The 22,730-nt window shown below is 40.0% G+C and overlaps 1 protein-coding gene across 1 annotated transcript in view; it reads right to left on the bottom strand.

The window, feature by feature from the left end:
* AOX1 (aldehyde oxidase 1) overlaps window positions 1-22,730 on the bottom strand; it is a 72,141-nt gene that overhangs the window by 38,463 nt on the left and 10,948 nt on the right. Inside the window, exons 4-18 of the mRNA XM_010860939.1 lie at window positions 22,404-22,512; window positions 20,653-20,779; window positions 18,106-18,167; window positions 16,875-16,964; window positions 16,185-16,265; window positions 15,482-15,626; window positions 14,687-14,779; window positions 13,461-13,612; window positions 13,163-13,256; window positions 11,387-11,496; window positions 8,991-9,175; window positions 7,493-7,655; window positions 5,253-5,345; window positions 1,088-1,257; window positions 613-742 (exon numbers count right to left, since the gene is read on the bottom strand). Coding sequence (XP_010859241.1) covers window positions 613-742; window positions 1,088-1,257; window positions 5,253-5,345; window positions 7,493-7,655; window positions 8,991-9,175; window positions 11,387-11,496; window positions 13,163-13,256; window positions 13,461-13,612; window positions 14,687-14,779; window positions 15,482-15,626; window positions 16,185-16,265; window positions 16,875-16,964; window positions 18,106-18,167; window positions 20,653-20,779; window positions 22,404-22,512 — 1,804 coding nt within the window. The remainder of the gene's footprint in view (window positions 1-612; window positions 743-1,087; window positions 1,258-5,252; window positions 5,346-7,492; window positions 7,656-8,990; window positions 9,176-11,386; window positions 11,497-13,162; window positions 13,257-13,460; window positions 13,613-14,686; window positions 14,780-15,481; window positions 15,627-16,184; window positions 16,266-16,874; window positions 16,965-18,105; window positions 18,168-20,652; window positions 20,780-22,403; window positions 22,513-22,730) is intronic.

Genomic DNA, 22,730 nt, shown 5'->3' with positions numbered 1-22,730 from the left:
GTTGAATACACAGTGTATGAATGAATGAGTCAGGGTGAGTTCAGACAGGGAGAGAACTCCTGGGTTAAAGGATAGGAAAGGCTTCATAGTGGGGATATCACTTGAACTTGGATGCTGGACACACCGAGACTGGAACCATAGCAAGGATTCTCAGGGAAAGGATCAGCAAATAAAAGTTCTCATTATTCTCCTCTCATTTATCCTTTCCTGAGTATGAAAGCAGCACATGATCTTACCACCATTAGGAAAAAATATAAAACACTCAAGTGTCTTTTATATAACTAGCCAACTTCCTTACTTATGTGGAATATGAATGTTTTTGAACTAATTCACTATTAAAGTATAGTGATTTATAATAAGCATTCAAAGAATATTGGAATCCTTTACGATGTGCCAAATTCAATGCTATCTTTAAGAAAATATGAAGTGCCAATAACTGAGGAAGTTACTTTTTTTTTTTTTGGCCACACCGAGAGGCAAGTGGAATCTTAGGTTCCCGGTAAGGGGCTGAACTCACACGCCCTACAATGGAGACTTGGAGTTTTAATCACCGGACCAGTAGGGAAGTCCCTGAGGAAGTTACCTTTAAAACAGAAAGCAAAAATGCAGTACCTCATCTGTTGACAGAAGTTGATCAGCGTCAGTTAAAAAGCCAAAGGTGGTGTTGATGCCTGGAAGATGTTCCCCAGTCAGGATGTCTACCACCCCAGGCAGGCTGAGAGCTGCAGAGACATCGATAGACCTAGACAAGAACACACAGAACAGAGCTACTCAGAGGAGCCCCACAGCCTGCAGGCCATGGAGAATGTGCCATCAGAGAATAAGACACAAGAGAGGGAAGATATGCCCCCAAACCTTAAAATAGTTCTATGCCACACAATCGAGAAAGAATTTCTGGGACAATGAAGTTTTTCTATGGAGGGACAAATTGTAGTAAATCCTACACTTCAACCCCATTTCACTTCAAATCTACATTGGACATTGCCAACAAATAGCTTATCCTCTTCAGACAGTTACTTTTCACTAACATGACTTATCCCCCAAAAGCAATCATTATTGTTTGTTGGATAAAAACTTTATCACTTACACAATCTTAGCATGAGCTCTTGAACTTGTTACAAAAGTCAAGAACAGTTCCCGGTCCACCACAGGCATGTCGTCACAGTAGATGGCTTCGCCCGTGGCATGCTTAATACCAGACAGGTGCATGATGGGATGGCCAATTGGGTCTTGAGAAAGCTGCTTTAGGTCTGCATTCTGTTTAATCGATAACCAACACATCATTTTTATAATCATATTATGCACAACTCTACATAATTTACATTCAAGCCAGAACACTTCTGAAAATAAAAACATCACTATTAATAACACCAGGACAGTAAACTTATTTCAGTCATTCAGTAGGCAAACTGGGATGTGCAGCCATGGTGTTGTTCTTATTTTTTTCCCCCAGTATTTTGAATATAGACCACAAATATCTTTAACACAGGTTCTATTTGTGTAAGTAAATGAATGTAAATCTTTCTTCTTGGTTATATAAAATAACATCTTTTTACAAACGATCATGTATATCCTTAACTTTCATTATCAAAATTATCTGACTCTTGTAGCTAGGCATGTCACGTGTACTATTTGCAGAAAAGCCTAATTACCATGGTTGTAGAAAATATCAAGTGCATTCAATCACAAGAGCTTTTCTTATTTTCTATTTTGAGTGAGGAAGTCTTACCAATGCTAAGACTCATCATTTAGACAATCCTGATAAAGAATGAAGACATAGAAAGCTGCATTTTGAGTAATGATTCATTAATGTTACTATTTCTTAGAGATCCATGGAGTAAAATGTCTTGCCACTGGCTTTATAAATACCTTGTACTTTATAAATACCTTGTGCTATCATAAATACCTTACATGAGTTTCATTAACCAAAATGAAATTAAGAAATACAACATCTCCTCCAGTATTTCAAATATGAGAGAATTGTTAGCTTTCTTGGTTGCTTATTGGAAGAAGAAAATTGGAGGTATGAAGAAAGAAGAATTAAGAGACATTCCCTAGTGGCTCAGTGGTAAAGAATCCACCTGCATTGCAGGAGACCTAGGTTCGATCCCTGGGTAGGGATGATGCCCTGGAAAAGAAAATGGCAATTCACTCCAGTATTCTTGCCTGGGAAATCCCATGGACAGAAGAAGCCTGGAGTGCTACAGTTCATGGGGTCAGAAAAGAGTCGGACACGACTGAGCAACTAAACAGCAGCAACAATAGAACAAGTTCAGAGACTAGGGGCAAGGCTAAAGTTGCCACAGGTGTTGCTGATGGAACTGTGGGAGGTGGAAACTCCAGGAAAATTGCCAGTCAAGCAGCCACCATCTAAAGGCTACTCTCTGAAAGGAGAAGGCAGCTCTGAGGCCTGGAGTTTGCCCTGTGATGCAGTGCTGAGCCGTCCCATCCACACTTCATTGGATCAGTCTTTCATCCGGCACCAGGGCTGAGGCCAGATGCGCAGAGCCTTTGCTCGAGAAGACTTGGGCCCAAGGCTGGTCAGCCAAGGTGAGGCCCAGAGAGAGCTAAAGGAACTAAAGGCCTCTCTTCCCCATCCCACCTGCTGCCCTACACTGCTGTTCACAGGGTCACCCCAAGCCTGGTTGGGGCAGGGACTCTCTCTGAGATGAGGCTCACAGTGATTGCAGCACATGGCAGGAGGGAAGACAGAACAGTCGCCAACAGAACACCTACTGGTCAAGACCTTTCCTGGGGGGAAAAGAAGCCATGGAAGCTGTTTCTAAATCAGTATCATTTAAGGCGGGTGGCGCTAGTGGTAGACAACCTGCCTGCCAATGCAGGAGACGGAAGTGATGAGGGTTCAGTCCCTGGGTTGGGAAGATCCCCTGGAGAAGGGCATGGCAACCCATTCCAGTACGCTTGCCTGGAGAATCCCATGGACAGAGGAGTCTGGCGGGCTATAGTCTGTAGGGTCCAAAGAGGCAGACATGACTGAAGCAACTCACACGCACGCATGGGAAATTTTCTAAAAGTATATACTTTCGTATTTGAGTCCCAGAGTGTGCAGTTGAGAAAGCTTACACGTTGCATATTGACAATAAATGAGATGTTCGCTATCACCTAGAGTGGTGTATGTGTGCTCAGTCTTGTCTGACTCTTTGTGACCCCAGGGATGGTAGCCCTCCAAGCTCTTCTGTCCATGGGATTTTCCAGGCAAGAATCCTGGAGTGGGTTGCTATTCCCTTCTCCAGGGGATCTTCCCTACCCAGGGATTGAAACTCACATTTCCTGAGTCTCCTTCATTGGCAGGTGGATTCTTTTCCACTAGTGCCCTAGAATGGGAAGCCCTGGATGCTCTGAACTTATTCCTATTTCATATAAAATGTACTGTTTTACAGCAAAATATACTTTTACTGATTAACATTTATTGTTTTAAAGTCCATATTTGTTTCACTTAAATGTAAACTTCAGTTTCGTAGTTACTACAATACAAGGCACAAAAAATTAGTATTAGCTGAGCTTTTGTGTGTGTGTGTGGGTTCATCCTGACTTTATATAAACTGGAAAGCAGAAGATTATGAATAAAAATAATTTAGAACTTGGCCTAAGTACCATTAACTAAAGGTGGCTGCTAAGTCACTTCAGTCGTGTCCGACTCGTGTGCAACCCCATAGACAGCAGCCCACGAGGCTCCCCCATCCCTGGGATTCTCCAGGCAAGAACACTGGAGTGGGTTGCCATTTCCTTCTCCAATGCAGGAAAGTGAAAAGTGAAAGTGAAGACGCTCAGTCATATCCGACTCTAGTAGGTCACAAATGTAGAGGAAGGGGGAAAATGAGAGAACATTTTACATATTCAGGCAATATGACCATATTATATAAATATGAAATTGGTTAAGATGTAACAGTTTTTTTAAAGCCAGTTGTAATGACTCTACTAATGAAAGAGTATGTATTTGATTACTTGCTTGTGCTTGTTATACAGCTAAAGACACCATGGAGCAAAGAACACTGTCACCTCTAACAGGTGATCTCTGATTTGGAGAAAAAAAAGTGCTGGTCATGAGTGCTGAAGTTTCTCTAGCAAAGTGGGTATTTGTATGTGTGAAAACCTAGAAAAAACAAAAACAAAATCAAAACATCTGTGTGAGAAATACACTACTTCCAAAACTTGGTCTTGCAATCTATAATAACAAGCTACGTGAAGATTATCACTTTTCTCTGAATGATTTAAAAGCCCATTCATTTGTTGTTTTTCCTGTGGTTGTTGAAGTTTATTCCATGGTCAAGGCAATGTTAAGGTATTTATAAGCCAAACATTGCAGTATTTTACACTGGGAAAAGGGAAGCTATTTTTGACTTTCAAAATGATCACTTTCAACACTTTCAATGGAGTTTGGTGTATTTGACTTTTGAACATATTGAACCTAAAAACTGAAGAGGTATACATCAACTTCATTGTTCATTACAACATACTGCAAAGTTTTATAACTAAGTCCAATGATAGACCCAATGAACTGAATCTATTTAAAAAGAATCTTTTAAAAGCCTTTTCATGTTCTTCACTTAATAAAACCCTCAAGGTAAAGTTTCTTTACCAATAGGTAAAGAATAGCTGACCAATAGGATGACTTCAGGCGATACTCTTATGACATTGTAGCTGAAAATTCCATTTGAAGGTTATGAGAAATTCTGTTCTAAAAGCATTCATTAGGAGAGCCTGAAATTAACTCTTAGAACTTATGCTTGATTCAGCTCTAAAACTCTAATTCACAGAGAAAACACTTGGAGAAGGGAGACTGGGAGAACAAAGTATCACCACATTCAAACAAAATAAACCAGAAGCTCGTTCGAAAAGCATTACTGCATTTTCATCAGCCTCCAAGGGCTCTGTGAATAAAATCAAAGCAGCCCACGGCCCTGATACAGGGCCAAGGGCAAGGGCATGTGGCAGACTAGGCAGCTTGTTCATACCAGTGGTACAAAACCACAGAACAAAAACACATTTGAACTCTTCAAGTTCAAAACAGACATTTAAAAAAATAACCATTGCTAGCTTAATTATTAATCACAATACTTCACTGATTTTGAAGTTTTAATCAACACTAAGTAGGCTGTAGTTTCACCAGAAGGGGAGTTCAGGCTAAAAAGTCATGAGAATCACTGAGAGGTAAGTGGGATGTCCACGTGAAGAAGTTTTAGCCTGGGTCTTTTGAATTTAAAAAAAAAAAGAAAAAAAAAGTCACTAACCTGGTACTTTAATGTACTCCAGTAATGTCTGGAATGAAGATCTTCTAAAGCACTCTCATATTTGCTTGCAAGGCTAGGATAGTGAACAAGGTCCTGAAAAGTAGAACCATTGTAGATATTTAAAATATGCCAGAATGGTCTTGGGAGAGAGGCTAGCATGGTTCTTAGCTCTGCTGTGAAGTGTAATCTTTTTTAAGTACTTGCCTAATTCAGAATCCTGGAAGTACAAGCAGGGTTCTCCCTGACCTCCAGGACACACCTTTGGAAGATCCATTCATAGGACAATGTTTTATGAAGAGCTAAGTGAGTACAGTAGATCACTTACTCCCAATATCTTTATGTTTCTTAGGATTCTTTCACGTGCCTTCCTAAATGATTTGAGGACTTACAAACCAATAAAACAGGAAGGTAGAAGCTAAGTAAATAATTGGAAAAGAAGAGAGGATTTAAACCAGGAAAAGGTCAGAGCAAAGGTGCACCATTGCTAATGAGTATCAAACTCTGTTCTGTATCCCCTGGGCAACCAGGAAGGAGGGAAGATGCTGGGGCTGCCTCTCTGCCACAATCTCCCAGCAGGAAGCATTCTAGGGCCCTAGGAGGAACAATTCCTAGAGTTGAGTAAACCTGGGTCATTTGATCCTTACACACGATTTTAAACAGTGCACCTAATGGTTCTTTTTTCTGTTATTTTTTAAATTAATTTTTTGGGAGTATACTTCTTTATAACGTTGTGTTAGTTTCTATTGTACAGCAAAGTGAATCATCTATGCATATTCAGAAATCTCGTCTTTTTTGGTTTTCCTTCCCTTACAGGTCATCACAGAGCACTGAGTAGTGTTTTCTATGCTATACAGTGGGTTCTCATTAGTTATCCATTTTATACATAGTAGTGGGTATATGTCAATCCCCATCTCCCAATTCATCCCACTTTCCCTTCCCCTCTCTGTACCCATAAGTTTGTGTATCTCCATTTCTGTTTTGCAAGTAAGTTCATCTGTATCACCTAATGGCTATTTTTTACAATATAAAATTTTTAAGAGAAAATTAAAGCCAACAAAGCCTATTATTTTGAATAGTAGAGCAATATTAACAGAGGAAATTGAATTGAAGGTAAAAGACTATAAGATGGAAGTTGTAATTTATATCATTTGATTCATCCAATAAATTATATTAGTTTACTATTAATTGAAGGAGTTGGCTTTATTTTCTCTCTTTGGATAACCTGGTGACAATAAGTCACTTATATATGATTTCAAGCTTCTATTCTGAAAACTTTGATATGACTGTTCTGGTTTTTTGTTCTACTCATGTATAATGAGAAGATACCTGCAGAAGCAATGATAAGAGAGAACTCCATGTCTTTAATTTAAAGTGATCATACTTTTTTATGATCACACATACTTATTTTTTTATCATACATACTAATTTCTATACCACATGAGGATTGTTCATGGCTTCTGATCTAGTTTGGTCTTGCCACCAGACCAAACTAGATCAGAAGCCATGAACAATGCTAATAATTTCAAGGAAAAGCACAGTGATCTTATCTTTCATTAAACTGTCACTCTTTGTCTTACCTGTTAGCCGGGCTTGTTGAGGATTAATGTGATCAACATGGTTCAAGTTCCCTTTGGGTATAGCAAATTTATTCTGAAATAAAGATTTTTTTGTTGTGTCCTTCCTAGTCAACAGTCTTGTAAACTTTAATTGTTTGTCATAAGGGAGACCAGATGCAAGAATGCCCGGATGATTACTACTATGATTATTAGGCAGTCTTCACCATGGTTCTCTGAAGTATTAGGGAACATAGGAAGCCTTTTCCTATGATAATCCATTTCTCAGTAACCTTATGGAGAGGCTTCCATCACCATCTTACAAGTGAGAGAAACAAAGTTGAACCCAGAGAAGAAAACCAAAATGCTTTTCTGAGGGAAAATATGTTCAAACCAGTAACAAGTTCTCTGAACACCATCGAGACACACAACAGGTCAGAAAAATAAGTGAGTGGTGCTAAATCAGATCCCACACAACTCTGTGCTTGACTTGCAATTTTTCCCCAAGCACACACCCCATCAACAGATGGCCTGCCATATGCCCTGCAAGCCCGTGAGTTTCTGATGTGGGTTGTCTTTTCTACTCTATTCGATAGCTTTTTGGCAGGGGTTGTTGCCTTTTCTGCTTTGGGCATTCTCAGAGGCCCCCAGGCCTGGGAAAGTGAACATGTGGTCAGTTCCACTTACCATCCCCTTCAAAATCTGTGACACTTCCAGGTAGAACTTGAACAGGAAGCTGACAATGAGGGTCCTCTTGAACTCCACCCTCCCACCTGGGGCTGAGCCTGGGAGGGAGACTTCATCCAGAATCAGCCTGCAAGCTGCATCCAGCATCTCTTCATTCCAGGGCCTGTGAGGTTCAAAAGAGGATTCCTAGCCCAACAGGACTCACTACCCCACAAGCTCAGCTAACAGGTAAGACAAAGAGTGACAGTTAAATGAAAAAAAAAAAAAAGAGTACAAGCTCCAGAGTCAGGCAATCCAAGTTCAAATCACAGTCCACCATTCTCAGGGTGTCTGACCTGGGCACACCACTTCATCACCTGTAAAAGTGCAATCATGATAGAATTTACCTCATGCAATGGTCATGAGAAAGAAATGACAACTTGTGTTAAGTCCTCAACCCAGGAGTAACTGCCCTTTATATCACTAGAATGTTGACTGCATGCTAGGTTGTTTTAATTCTGTTTTATGGGGCTTACTGCTGGCTCAGTCTGTAAAGAGTCTGCCTGCAGTACGGAAGACTTGGGTTCGATGCCTCGGTTGGGAAGATCCCCTAGAGACAGGAATGGCAACTTACTCCAGTATCCTTGCCTGGAGAATTCAATCAACATAGAAGCCTATACACTCCGTGGAGTCACAAAGAGTCAGACATGACTGAGTGACTAACACTTACTTACTTAGGCACCTTACATGTATTGATTCTGGGAGACATGTATTCATATATATGTATTCATATCTGGAGAGAGTGAAGGACTGGACAGGGAAGCCTGGCGTGCTGCAGTCCATGGGGTCCTGGAGTCAGAGGTACTGAACAACAACAATGTATTCAACCACTTAATCCTCTCAAATGCCCTATGAGGCATGACATATGATTATTCCCCTTTGACAGATAAGGAAACTGTGGTACTGTAAGATTAAGTAAGCTGACTGAGATCACATAATTTATAAGAGTTGAAATGAGATTCTAACCCAGGCAGTGTGGCTTGATCAAGATCATGGTTTTAACCATTAGTTTATTACTTCTGAAATGGTAATCAATACCTAGTGAAGGCTTAAGAAATAATGGCTATATCTATAGTCAAGTTATTACCTGTAGAAATAAACAGCCAGGTATGCAATACACTTAGCAAGTTATTGAAAAACAAACTCCCATAATGAATCTTTCATAATGATAAATTATTCTCTCACAATAAAGAATGCAGATTTACTCATTTTGTTTACTGTGTCTCTATATCAATACTGTTGGGAGATGGGTACACACACACACACACACACACACTCACACTCACACTATATGGTGCCCACTTCAGGATTCACTAAGACACATGGAAATAATCACGAAATCCTGTTAGAATTCCAAGTCATTAAACAGAAAGGTGGTAAGTATTTTTCTTCTTGTAATTACATGTCACCATGGAAAGAGCCACTTGGTTCCCTGGAATCTCAGGCCGTGATTCCATACCTTCCAATGAGTTTCTGGCAGGAATTATTTGCAAGGATGGTGGTTGGACCAACGCCTCCGTATGCAATGGATAACTCTCTGATGATGCCATCTCCTTTTCCAAAACACACTCTCATTCCCGAATTAACTATTGCAAGCGCATTCTGTTGCCGCTGGGCTTGTCGGAAGGCTGACACAAACTCCCACTAAAAGCAAAAGTGATGGAGAACATAGGCAAAACACTCTCCGACATACATCACAGCAGGATCCTCTATGACCCACCTCCCAGAATATTGGAAATAAAAGCAAAAATAAACAAATGGGACCTAATTAACCTTAAAAGCTTCTGCACAACAAAGGAAACTACAAGCGAGGTGAAAAGACAGCCTTCAGAATGGGAGAAAATAATAGCAAATGAAGCAACAGACAAACAACTAATCTCAAAAATATACAAGCAACTCCTACAGCTCAATTCCAGAAAAATAAATGACCCAATCAAAAAATGGGCCAAAGAATTAAATAGACATTTCTCCAAAGAAGACATACAGATGGCTAACAAACACATGAAAAGATGCTCAGCATCACTCATTATCAGAGAAATGCAAATCAAAACCTCTATGAGGTACCATTTCATGCCAGTCATAATGGCTGCGATCCAAAAGTCTACAAGCAATAAATGCTGGAGAGGGTGTGGAGAAAAGGGAACCCTCTTACACTGTTGGTGGGAATGCAAACTAGTACAGCCACTATGGAGAACAGTGTGGAGATTCCTTAAAAAACTGGAAATAGAACTGCCTTATGATCCAGCAGTACCACTGCTGGGCATACACACTGAGGAAACCAGAATTGAAAGAGACACGTGTACCCCAATGTTCATTGCAGCACGGTTTATAATAGCCAGGACATGGAAGCAACCTAGATGTCCATCAGCACATGAATGGATAAGAAAGCTGTGGTACATATACACAATGGAGTATTACTCAGCCATTAAAAAGAATACATTTGAATCAGTTCTAATGAGGTGGATGAAACTGGAGCCTATTATACAGAGTGAAGTAACCAGAAAGAAAAACACCAATACAGTATACTAACGCATATATATGGAATTTAGAAAGATGGTAACAATAACCCTGTATACGAGACAGCAAAAGAGACACTGATGTATAGAACAGTCTTTTGGACTCTGTGGGAGAGGGAGAGGGTGGGATGATTTGGGAGAATGGCATTGAAATATGTATAATATCATATATGAAACGAGTTGCCAGTCCAGGTTCGATGCACGATACTGGATGCTTGGGGCTGGTGCACTGGGACGACCCAGAGGGATGGTATGGGGAGGGAGGAGGGAGGAGGGTTCAGGATGGGGAACACATGTACACCTGTGGCAGATTCATTTTGATATATGGCAAAACCAATAAATTATTGTAAAGTTAAATAAAATAAAATTTAAAAAAAAGGCAAAGGTGAAGTGGCACTGGTAGAAACGCACTGAGTGACAACTATGCACTAGGCAGTTGGAATGCACTGCCTCACCGGGTCCTCGCCACACTCTCTTGAGCTGAACCGTGCCCCCTCAAAAGTGACATCTTGAAGTCTTAGTTCCCAGTAGTACCTCAGGATGTGACTGTATTAGGAGTTAGGGTCTTTAAAGAGGCAATTAAGTTAAAAATGAGATAATTGAGGTGGGCAATAATCTAACACAGTGGTGTCCTCATAAGAAGAGGAAATTTGGACATAGACACAGAGGGAAAACCATGTGGAGACACAGAGAGAAGATAGTTGTCTACTAGCCAAGGAGAGAAGCTTCAGAGAAAATCAACACTGCCAACACCTTGATATCAGACTTCTGGCCTCCAGAAGTGAGAGGGTAGTTAAGCCACTGAGGCTGTGGTTCTTTGCAGCCCTAGCTAGCAAAATCATACACTTTCCAAGGCAGGCTCGATCATTCCCATTTACAGGTGAGAATCCAAGGCTCAGACTGATTCAGTAGGTCTGAACTAGGATTCATTCTTGAGTCTGACTCCAAAGCCCTTCTTCCTACCACTAAGTTCTATTGTAAATTTATAGCTTCTTCAAAACCTCAAGGTATAAGTAGAGGTATAGTTTCCAGTTTTACTTGTGACAAAGCCTCACAGTACAAAGAATTTTTAAAAATCTGTAGGAAGGTAACTTTAGAGCTTGGTTTCAACAAGGGGAGGTAGGGAGGGAGAGAGAGAGAAGGATGGAGAGAAAAGCAGAGTCAAAGGTCTCATGATTCTAAGAACGATGGAGAGTACTTAATACAAGTGAAAAATATTCGCAGATCCTCATATTCTCCACTACTCCACTCAACACCTTTTTTTAAACTCTCTTATAGGTTGGAATTAACAAGCTGTAGGCTCGCAGGTAAAATGAAGAAATTGAAAGGACAGTCTCACCTTCCTTGAATAGGGGATGTTCACTGAGATCAAGATTTCTTCAGGCTTAAGATCGGCACTTGGGCACTTTCTGAGAAACTGCTCATTTAAAGGAATCTGTCGTCTTCCTTCTGTGGAAAGAAAGAATACTTTCCTTGGCAGCTGTTCTTTATTAAAGAATCAAATTCCCAAAATTTGGGAAATAATTCTACCAAGTACAGGAAACTGATCAGGAAAAGAAGTGCTCTTCCTATGTTTAAAAAAATCTTTCACCATGTAATAGTGTCCTGCAGTGCTTCATCCCATCTAGGGCCCATCTTTTTTATTTTTATTTTGCCTTTTTTCTTGATTATAAATAAAAATATCTAGGTGAGTAGCCCAGAGGTCAGGCAGAGATGGACCTTAGGAATCACTTCCTGAACCATACGATTCATTTTGAGATTTGTGAGAAGAAAGAAGATATTAATATCTTTTGATATTCTAATCAAGTCATTCAACAAACATTTATTGTGTATAATCAAGAACTCTACTCAGTACAATAGTGAATAAATTGCCTTTAATGAATTTTTACACTAGTGAGATGTAGTCTTAATTGTTTCTATCTTTTCTCAGCACCTAAAGAATTTCTGTTCTTTAATCAATATATTGGAGGGAGGAACTATTTAAAGGTATAATGAAATAGGACTTTGGGATAAAAACTAAGAATCTTTTGATGTTTATATTTATATCACAAAACCTAATTCTCCATGAATGATTTTTTTAAAGGATGTTACTTAAGTTGATAACTGAATATACATCTTTTTTAGAACTTTATTTTTTAATTGGTGGAAAATTTTGTTTTGGTTTCTGCTGTACAACAACATGAATCAGTCATGATTATATACATATCCCTTTCCTCCTGAGCCTCCCTCCCCTCCCCCAATCCTATCCCTCTAGGTCCTCACAGAGCACCAGGCTGGTCTCCCTGTGTTATTTAGCAACTTCCCACTAACTATTTTACACATGATAGTGTATATACGTCCACTGACAGATGAATGGATAAAGAAGTTGTGGTACATCTATATAACGGAATATTACTCAGCCATAAAAAGGAACAAACTTGAGTCAACTGTAGTGAGGTAAAAAGTAAGTCAGAAGAGAAAAACAAGTTTCATATATTAATGCATTTATGTGGAATTGAGAAATATGGACTGATGAACCTAGGACAGAACGTACATCTTCTTCATTAAGACAATTTTGTGGTTTAGATGCTACGAAGAGTTGGCATTTAACAATGCAGGTAAGAGAAAGTTGGTACGTATTTTTAAATTAAAAAAATACAGATTTATAGAGGACCAATTGAATCTTTCTAATAATTTTTGAATAAATTGAAATAAAAGAAATAAATGAAAAAATCTTAGACTTGGTTTTCAAAAACAAAACTCAAAAAAGTATAGGATGAAGCTCAACCACTGTTCAATGAAAAAGACTTGAAGGCTTCCATGAATGACAGCTCAAGTATGAGCCTAGAGTTCTCTTCACTCTTCAGATTACAGCAGGACAATAACCAACACTGGTCAGGCAGCCAGCATAGGAGAATATCTACCAGAAGTCTTCAAAAGGAAGGAGATGAAGATGCTAGGTGCATGCACAATTAGGACCAGACTGACTAACTTTCCAAGCATCTGAAAAGGGAGGTGGAATTATTAATACTAGAAAGAATGCTAATTGTCAAAACTGGACTTCCTATAACCCTGGAGAGGCAAAAGGAGAGGAGGAACAGGATTTAATAAGCCCCAGGAAGGAGGGGTCACTTACCTTTTGACAGCAGGTTGAGGGTACAGTTGCCCACAGCCAGGAGAGGGTTCAGATCTGAATCTGGATGCCTGCTCACTATGTGGCCCCCTAAAGACTTTTTAAAATAATGGGTTATTTTCACTCCAGTTGTGAAATTATGAAGACACAAGTGGTAAAATAAGAATCAAGCTTATTACAAGAATCAAAGCTTTGGAAAACTATTCTTTTTGTCTGTTCTCAAAGAATGAAAATGTCACGATTTGATAGGAATGGTCATTCAAGGGGCACACGCTAGCTATTACTGTCATCAAATACATACAGCCATATTCCTGATCTGCGGCCCAGCCAGAGTTTCCAAATGTTTCAGGAGAGCATGGTACATCTGTGTCTTCTCCTCAGGGAGTTTCCGGGTCACATTAGCCAGGATGTCTTTCACCTCAGCGAGGCTGACAGCAGCACCTAAGGTCAGCCCTGAAATGAAATCATTTGCAGAGAACGCAATGTGATCACTGCTGACCTGGAAATGCCCATTAGATTTTAGACTGCAGATATGGGATCTTTATGCTGGATACATGTTGCCCTGCTACTGGTGGTCATGGTGGTGATGGCAGGAATAGTGCTTGGTAATGGAGGTGGGCTTCCCAAGTGGTGCAGTGGTAAAGAATCCATCTGCCAAGCAGAAGATGCTAGTTTGATCCCTGGGTTGGGAAGATCCCTTGCAAGAGGAAATGGCAACCTACTCCAGTATTCTTGCCCAGAAAATCCCGTGGATAGAGGAGCCTGGTGGGCTACAGTCTGACAGGTCGCAAACAGTGGGATACCACTGATCCACTGAACACACACAAAGGAGGAGTTAACAGTGGTTGTAATGGTGGTGATGAAGGAGGTGATGGTGTTGGTGACAGAGGGGGTGATAGTGGTGGAGGTGATGGAGGCTAAATTTTTTGAACACTCACTGTGTCAAGCACTATGCTGAATACTTTACAGAATCTTCTTGAATTCTAACAAAGCTTTGAAATAGTAATAGCCCCATACAAACTGAGGTTCAGTTAGGTATCTTGACTAAGGTCTTTCAGTTAATATATGACAGTCAGGAACTGGACTCCAGAGCCAGACTTCAAACTCACATTTCATTGCCTCTCATCATTGTCATTACATCAGTTTCCTTTATTGAAATGGAAAAGCCAGTTTGGAAGCTGCATAATACATAAACTTGCTTTGGTTATCTACTGTGCTTCTGGAGAGCAAAGACTCTCATCTTTATTGTTTATCCAGCACTTGGCATGGTACCCTTCACTGAATAATTGTTACAGTTCCCTGAATGGCAGACATAAAAGTTCTTCAGTGAAAATCTAACTATTCAGACAGTATCTCCTCTAATCATGGAGGATTCTTCCCTGAGCCTCCTCCAGGATGTGATCACCTTACAAGGGAATCTCTCTGTATATTATAATTATGAATGATTTCTTCTGCGTGTCTACTGAGCAAAGCAAATAAACTGATTAATGCATTTTAACTAAGAAAGTAGGGACCCTGAGGACTCACCGTTATCTGTATAGTTTACAACACTCAGTTCTTCAATTCTATCAGGAGAAATTATAACTGGGTGAAAGATGCCTTTAAATTTCATGTCAGGGCCTGAGGATTAGAAAAAAAAATAGCAAACTAGGATGAAGGGGGGCCTAACTGCCTTTTAATTTTTGAAATTGTGATTAAAACTGATGTCCTTAGAACATATAAAAATGACATATCTTTCTATTATAGCTCTATTCATTGCTAAATCACACACACAGAAAAAGGACAGACAGAATTTCACTAAACTTGTGGAGCCATCTGGACTTTTCAGCATTAAAACTTGGCTGACACATCTAAGTCCTCTTGGGGCATATTCAGAATTCTCCTTGGAAAGAATTCTGGGAGACTCCTCCAAGAAGCAGGTAGTCAAACTGAGTTTACAATGGACACAACAGAAAGATCCTGCCACTGCAATTTAAGAAAACCTACTATATCCATTGAGACACCACTAAGAGAGGAAACAGTAATTGCAAACCCCAGCCCCAGATTAGACTCCACATGGAAAGACAGGACAGCTGTGCTGACTTATTACAGAGCACGACTCTGGGGTTCAACTCTGTGTACTGCTCCGGTTAGAGTGACAGGAACTCACTTATGTAATGGAAGCTGTGAAAGTCTCTTGAGCAATCCTCAAGGGAAGTCAAGCACAGATGATTTAAAATGTTATTTCAGACTGTTTTTCCCAAGAACATGCATATATGAGGTTTTGCTCCCTGAAGCCCTTTTCCTCAGTTTTATTCTAGGAAGTCCCTGGTTTCTACGTACCCACAGAGGTGTTCCCCATGACAACAGGGGCCTGGGGATACTTGACTTTGGCTTCTAGAAGTTCCTTCAGGGTCACTGGGGAAATCCAGGTCATTCTATCACTACCAAAAATCCTGGTCTTCTGTGTTTTTTTCTCAGCCATTGTCTATTGAAAAAGCAATAAAGATTCAAGATCATCTCATGATAACATTTCCACCTGCTTCTGCTGTCTTTATAGGAACAAGGAAAGGAAAGAGAGATCTCTTTAAAAAATATAATAACAGTGACCTAAAAGTAGTGTTTACTAGAAATCAGAGTATGGGACAAAAATGTGACAATATTTTACTCCTTCTGGAGACTATATCTCCTGTTGGTTCTTTTATATCTTAAAAGAATCTATTTCAAAGTTTAAAAATACTTTGCATATTTAATTTCATCAAAACACTTGATGGAAGAACAAAACTCCCCAAAACTGGAAGAAGAAAACATGTCTAAACCTCCAGATGCTGTGATGTCATTTCAGGGCATTTTGTAATAGATACTATGGGCTGATTATTACAATCAAGTGTTCCTCCCTCGGTCCCACACTCTTTAGACTGGACTGAGAATGGCAGATGGATATTACCTACTTGCCAATCAACTTTCAAGAGGATCCATAGCAAATATCCTTCTTCACATTTCACCATGAATTCCTCTGGCATGAGTTCAACTTTGCCTTACTTACCATTAGCTCGGGAGGAAATATCAGCTCTTGAGTTGGATCCAATGGCAGAAACTCCTCTTCTGAGAAGAGTTTCAGACTTGTCTTAAAAAGAGAAAGTACCAGAAGTTATTGCCATTAGGCAGTTCTCCGTGCTTTAAATCCTTTGTGGAATGAGGTCAGATGAAGATAGACACAGAACAGACAGACAGAAAAGCCCGCTGACCAGCCATGGTACCTGGGCTCTAAGCCAAGGGCTCTCACACAGACCAGGCTGCTAGGGACTGAGTGCAGCTGCCGGTGGGCCCCCAGCCCTGCACCTGCTCCTTGGGGTCTGGGGGAAGCAGAGGAGGCAGCAGGCCAGACACAACCGAGAACCAGAACATTCCCCTGAACGCCCTGCCACCTCTCTTAGCACTCCCTGACCCTCCATTTTCCCTAACATCCCCACTAGAGAAAAGACTTGAAGCACATTTTTTTTTGACTGAGAGACACTAAGAGATCAATGTGTTTTCCCTCCTACAGACAGTGGTAAGTGACTGAGAGTAACGTCTGGAGTGAGGGATGAAGTTGTTAAGATGGATGATGGAGTGTGAATGGGGGAGAGGACGTGCTGACACGCCTCAAAAGCTTGCACAGCCATTTTTCTTCCTAAAAGTAAGCTGGTCTCTACTGATGTCCTGGGAAAATCTTAAAAATGTACGTTTCACTGACCTCATTTCCTTCCTCAAATTCTGGTAATCCATTTATTCCTTGATCCAAACAGCAAACCCCATTTTCTTTACTTTGACAGCAGCCAGAAGTCTAGTGGGTGAGAAAAACAAATAACCAAGAATTTATTGTTGATTCTACTAAATATTTTTTCAGCTTTATTGAGCTATAATTAACAAATAAAATTATATATATTTAAAGTGTACAATGTGACTATTTGACGTTACATTATAAGTATACTTTGTTCAATGAGAATCACAACCAGGTTAATTAACACATCCATTACCTCACATAGCTAAAATTTGTGTGTGTGTGTATGTGTCTATTTTCTTCACAACTTTCAGGTACACAACACAGTATTATTACTATAGCCACCATGCTGTAAAGATCTTATAACAAAATCTGGCACATAACAACAATGGTTGATTTAATATTTTATTAACAACAAATAATTTATTATTAGCAATTTATCAATACCTTGGTATTAATAATTTATTTGTTGGTAAAATATTTTATTAATAATAACAAGTATTATTATTATTATCATTCTGTTCTTATGATGTACTATTTCATCATTTAAATTCCAAAAGCTAATCTTATGTGCCTCATTTCAATGCTGTTTATTCATCTGTTCATTCAACAAGCATTGAAGTGCCTACTCAACTGACACACTGGTGAAGCACCAAGCAGACCACCTCCTGGTGAAAAGACGAAAGAGTCAATGGGCAATTACACCAACATATGACAAGGCTGCTGTAGCTCAGAGGGCTACAGGAGCACCAGGATAGGGTACCTGACCCAGACAAACAGGTCAGGAAAGACCCCTCAGAACAATGAACAGTGACCAATGAACAATGGCCAATGTCAAAGTGCTCAGGTGCTTATCATGTGGTTACCAGGGCAAGTTCAATGAACCAGGGCAGGCGCCCTGCCCAAGATCAAGTAACAAACAGCAATTACAGACCTTGAGATAAGAAGTCTTCCTGCATTAGTAACAATGGGCTATTCTTCTAATCACATCTGCTGCTGCTGCTGCTACTAAGTCACTTCTGTCGTGTCCGACTCTGTGCGACCCCATAGACGGCAGCCCACCAGGCTCCCCCGTCCCTGGGATTCTCCAGGCAAGAACCCTGGAGTGGGTTGCCATTTCCTTCTCCAATCACATCTGCTACCCCCTACCATTTTATTTAACCAGGGAAAAAATATACTTAATAATGTGTTCCTTTCTACTCACTTTACAGAAAGTCTTGCATGCATTGATTATGGGCCTGTATCCAGTGCAACGACACAGGTTACCTGAAGGGGAAAAACCCAGTATTGTTAATCAAGGAATCTAGAGACAGGCACAGTTGGCCAAGAGATTGATGGAAATAAGGACCCCACCCAAGAAAGAAGTGCTGTTTGACATTTTGGTCCACCAAATTCACAAAGTCAAATTTTTTATTTTTGTCAACAACTTGGGATATTTGGCTGATAGTCTTGTGGCAGGGTCTAACAATTCAAATATTTGTATTTTCTCTCTGCAGTTATTATATACTCTGGTTGTGATAGCTATTCAAAGAACACAATGATTTCAAGCCAAAAACTCTTGGTCTACAGCAATATTTGGGAGTTAATTTTCACATCCCAAATGGTCATCAACAGATAATTAGATTAAGAAGATGTAGTGTTAAAAAGAAGATGTGGTGTGTGCGTGTGTGTGTTGGAATATTACTGAGTCATAAAGAGAATGAAATACTGCCATTTGTAGCAATGTGGACGGACCCAGAGAATAATATGTTTAGTGAAATAAATCAAAGACAAACACTATACAATATAACTTATATGTGGAATAATTGAAAATAATACAAAGGAATGTATCTACAAAGCAGAAACAGACTCACGGACATAGAAAACAAACTTGTGATTACAATAGGGAGAGGGAAGTGGGAGGGATAAATTACAAGTATGGGATTAACAAAGACAAACAATAATATATAAAATACAGAAGCAATAAAGACTTACAGTATAACATAAGGAATTTTATCCATTTTCTTATAATAACCTATGAGAGAATATAGTCTGCAAAAATACTCAATTACTATGCTGTACACCCGAAACTAACACAATATTGTAAATCGACTGTACTTCAATTAAAAATTTTGGTTTTCAATATCAGTAAAAGACAACATAAAAAACCTAAATTTTGATACTAAAAAAGAGAGAGAGAACTAAGCTTCAGTTGCTAGAAAGGTCAAAGGTATTGTATAGAAGCAAAGGCAATTTTTAAGCTTTAGAAGCAACGGGTACACAATTTATTTGCAATAAAACCTTAGGCCAGCATTTCTCTACAGTGGTCCATTTCCCATGTTCTCCTCCAACCCCTAAATCTGGCATCCATTCAAAAAACAAAGCCACTGAAGCAACCTCTCTGGGGCTGGATCCCAGGAATCTTCATTCTTAACAAATTCCCGTGTAAGTCTCAAGCACCCTAAAACTTGAGAACTTCTTGTCACTTGTTCACATCATAAATGGCCATGAGATCAAATGCATAAGACCTAATAAGGCCAAAGACCAAAGGCCAAATAAGTCCAGTTTGTGTCTTATGCACCATCTCCCCTTTTTACTTCTGGTTAGTCCTGTCTTCCTGGAACACTTCAGCAGAGGAATTGAGCACATGAACTTTAGGCCCATGTAATACAGCAAAGAAATAAAGTCCCTGGGAGACAGGAGACAAAGAGCCATGGAGGATATCACCTGAAATAGCATTTGGAAGGCTCTTATTCTTTAGAATTGTTCAGTCAGTTCAGTTGTTCAGTCGTGTCTGACTCTTCGCGACCCCATGGACTGTAGTACGCCAGGCTTCCCTGAATTGTTCAGAATCTTGATAATGAAGACTCCTCCAAGACCCAGCACCAGCTCCACACATACACACTGAGTTCCTGAATTTGATAAACTAGCTCCACATAAAGGCAGTTCTTTGAAATAAGTATCACCAGAAGATGTCAGTTTCTTTGATTTCATGTTGCATTCATTAGGAGCCCTCTGATAATACCGTCCTGAGAGCACCCACCCCAGTAGGAGAGAACTGGAGATAACTGAATTCCTTGGAGGGTAAATGAATAAACTGGTGTTGTAATTATTATAATTTTACATGAAATATTTTACTGCTACTTTCCTTTGCAAATTCTGTAATTCCACCAAATGATTAAGTCTACCAAAGAACTTATTGCATGTAAAGATATATTACAATCTCCATGCCAGTAAAGGGAATCCTGCCTCACTTTTTGCCTGCTACAGGAAGAGTCTAGCGCTGGTATAAACACTCGACTCCCTGGTGTCTGTTTTACTCTGTATAAGAGCCATATGTTATATACTGTAACACAAAGGAGCTTCTTGTCCCTTGGGTCTTTAATTAAAAGAAAATTTCAACTGAAAAATAAAATAAAATAAAATAAGCAAACCATAAACAAGGAGGAGACCCTTATAGATTAAGAGACTTGAGAAATGTGTCAGCCAAGTGCAGTATGTGGGTCTTGTCTGAAACCTGATTTGAACAAACAAACTCCTCCACTTATTGGTGGTATAATTTTTAGTAAATTACTCTCTAAACCTCAGTTTCTCCATCTATGAAATGGGAGATAATAATAGTGCCTACCTTATAAAGTTATCATAAAGAGTAAATGAAGTTCTGTTTATACAGCATTTAATGCAGTGTGTGGCACTTGGTTAGTGTTTAATAGCTATTATCAGCATCACCATTTAGAAACCAGAAATTAAAGCACACACACATACAACCTACCACCAAGAGCATCATTTAGCTGAGTCAGGGTGGGCTCCGGATGGTTCCTCAGCAGCGTGTACAGGGACATCACCATCCCGGGGGTGCAGAAGCCACACTGCGTGCCGTGACACTTGGCAATCCTCTCCTGCGGGCACAGAAACATTCAAACGCAGAACCCTGGGCCCGACCCCGGACCTACTGAATCAGAACCTGCATTCAAACAAGATCCCTGGGTGGTTCACAGGCACATTAAAGTTGGAGAAGAGGCCCCAGAAAATCCTTCTCAGCCTTAGTATCTCTCCCTTTCTTGGACTGGGGTAGCCATGATGACTGATTCTCACCAGCTTTTTAAGCTTCATTTAAACGTTCTCAGCCTTCAGAATTGCAGGGGAAAGCTTTAAAATCTCCAAGGTCCAAGCAGCACCTCAAACTATCTGACAGAATCTCTGGGGGTGGGTCAACGACACATATTTTTAAAAGATTCCTGAGTATTTCAACCTGTAGTCCAGAAGGGGAATTTCTGAGATAAAGGAAGTCCTTCAGATAAATGAACTCAATCATCTTCAAGTTGAAAAAACCTCAAGTATTTCCTGAGTGCCTTTATCTGCCCAGTAAAGCCCTAACTGGAGAAGGGAATGGCAACCCACTCCAGTATTCTTGCCGGGATAATCCCATGGAGAGAAAAGGCTGGCGGGCTACAGTCCATGGGGTTGCAAAGTCCATGGGGTCATGACCGAGTGACTGAGCATATAGCCCTAATTATTTAGCATGCAGGAATTTGTTTACAAAGTGCCATCATTAATCCAAACAACAATCAAGAAGGAAAGATTGCCTTGATTTTTCTTCCAAATCTCCCTGCCTCCCACCCCAGCCCGTTCTCTTTCGAGTCTTACTTCAGTGGTTCAAGCCCATTTTGGAAGCCGTTGTTTGGCTACCTTGCTGCCAGGAACCGGGCAGCAGGTACTAAATGACAGAGTGTTTTCATGCCTCCGAACAGCCAAGTCTCACAAGCGTATTCAGGCAGAATCTGCTCCCTCTAGGTAACAAGGTTTCATGGAAAATAAACCGAAGCCAAGTAAACTGAAGCCAAGATTGCCTGAAGAATATGAAGCTTGTCCATTTTCTGCTCTGTGACTATCTTTCCCCTCTCCTCTCCTCTTAAGTGGTACTCATATAGACAAAGACAAGTAGCAACAGCATTTTTCTGGGCAGCATATAAATAATTGAAAGAGTCAGGCATCTGAGGTGTCCTTTCACTTCAGGCAAAGTTCTAACAAGGAGCCTCCTGAGGAGAAAAGCCTTATAATTCATTGACAGCTACCATTACATAGCTTCCAAATAAACTAAATTCAACAAATCTTTTTGGTAGCTGAGATTTTCATTCAATTTTAAAATCATGTTACACTTCCCTTTATAAAAAAAAAATAACAAGATTTTATCCCCCAATGCATAGATGGCTCTCTTTTCTACATAAGTTTGGAAGATATAAAATGGATAGGTCTCATTTAATTAGAATATAGAAAACAACCCAGTGATGTCAAGTTTTTTTTTTTTTTTTCCTTTGGAAAGAGTTCTCTAGTCTTAAAAAGTATTTTTCTAACAAGTCAGTCACATGTCCCAAGTTTCACTTCTGCCCCCGCTTTGTGTCATCTGTGGACTATGCCCAGGCAGCAGGGCCCACTGCTCTACTGTGTTAATTTTAGAAACTCATCGTGTGATTAATGATTTTCAAAGCACAGAAACCCTATGAAGAAGAGGCCCTCTCTCACCTGAACAGGATGAATCCTGGTCTTGGTGCTTCCTATGCCTTCTACTGTGGTGACGGCAGCCCCATACAGAGAACAGATGGGCGTCAGACAGGCGTTGGCTGGATAATGTCTTCACATGAAAAAGAGAAGCACAAACGACATTGTATCTAGTGGGAAAGCAGCACCTCCAATATGGCAGGTTTTATAAGATATTCCAAGTTTTGCATAGACATTTTGCCCTTAGCTCGTGGCCATTTTGTAGAAGACTCTGAGGGTCAGAGTGAGTTGCTCAGGATCACAGCTGGAGTGTCACATGGGATTCAAATTAGGCCTCCAGTTCTAACTCCA

Source organism: Bison bison, unplaced genomic scaffold (genome assembly GCF_000754665.1).
Source record: "Bison bison bison isolate TAMUID 2011002044 unplaced genomic scaffold, Bison_UMD1.0 scf7180017864471, whole genome shotgun sequence".
NCBI lineage: Eukaryota > Metazoa > Chordata > Mammalia > Artiodactyla > Bovidae > Bison > Bison bison.
The sequence above is the reverse complement of the archived record's forward strand: the minus strand, read 5'-3'. Positions and strand labels throughout refer to the sequence as shown.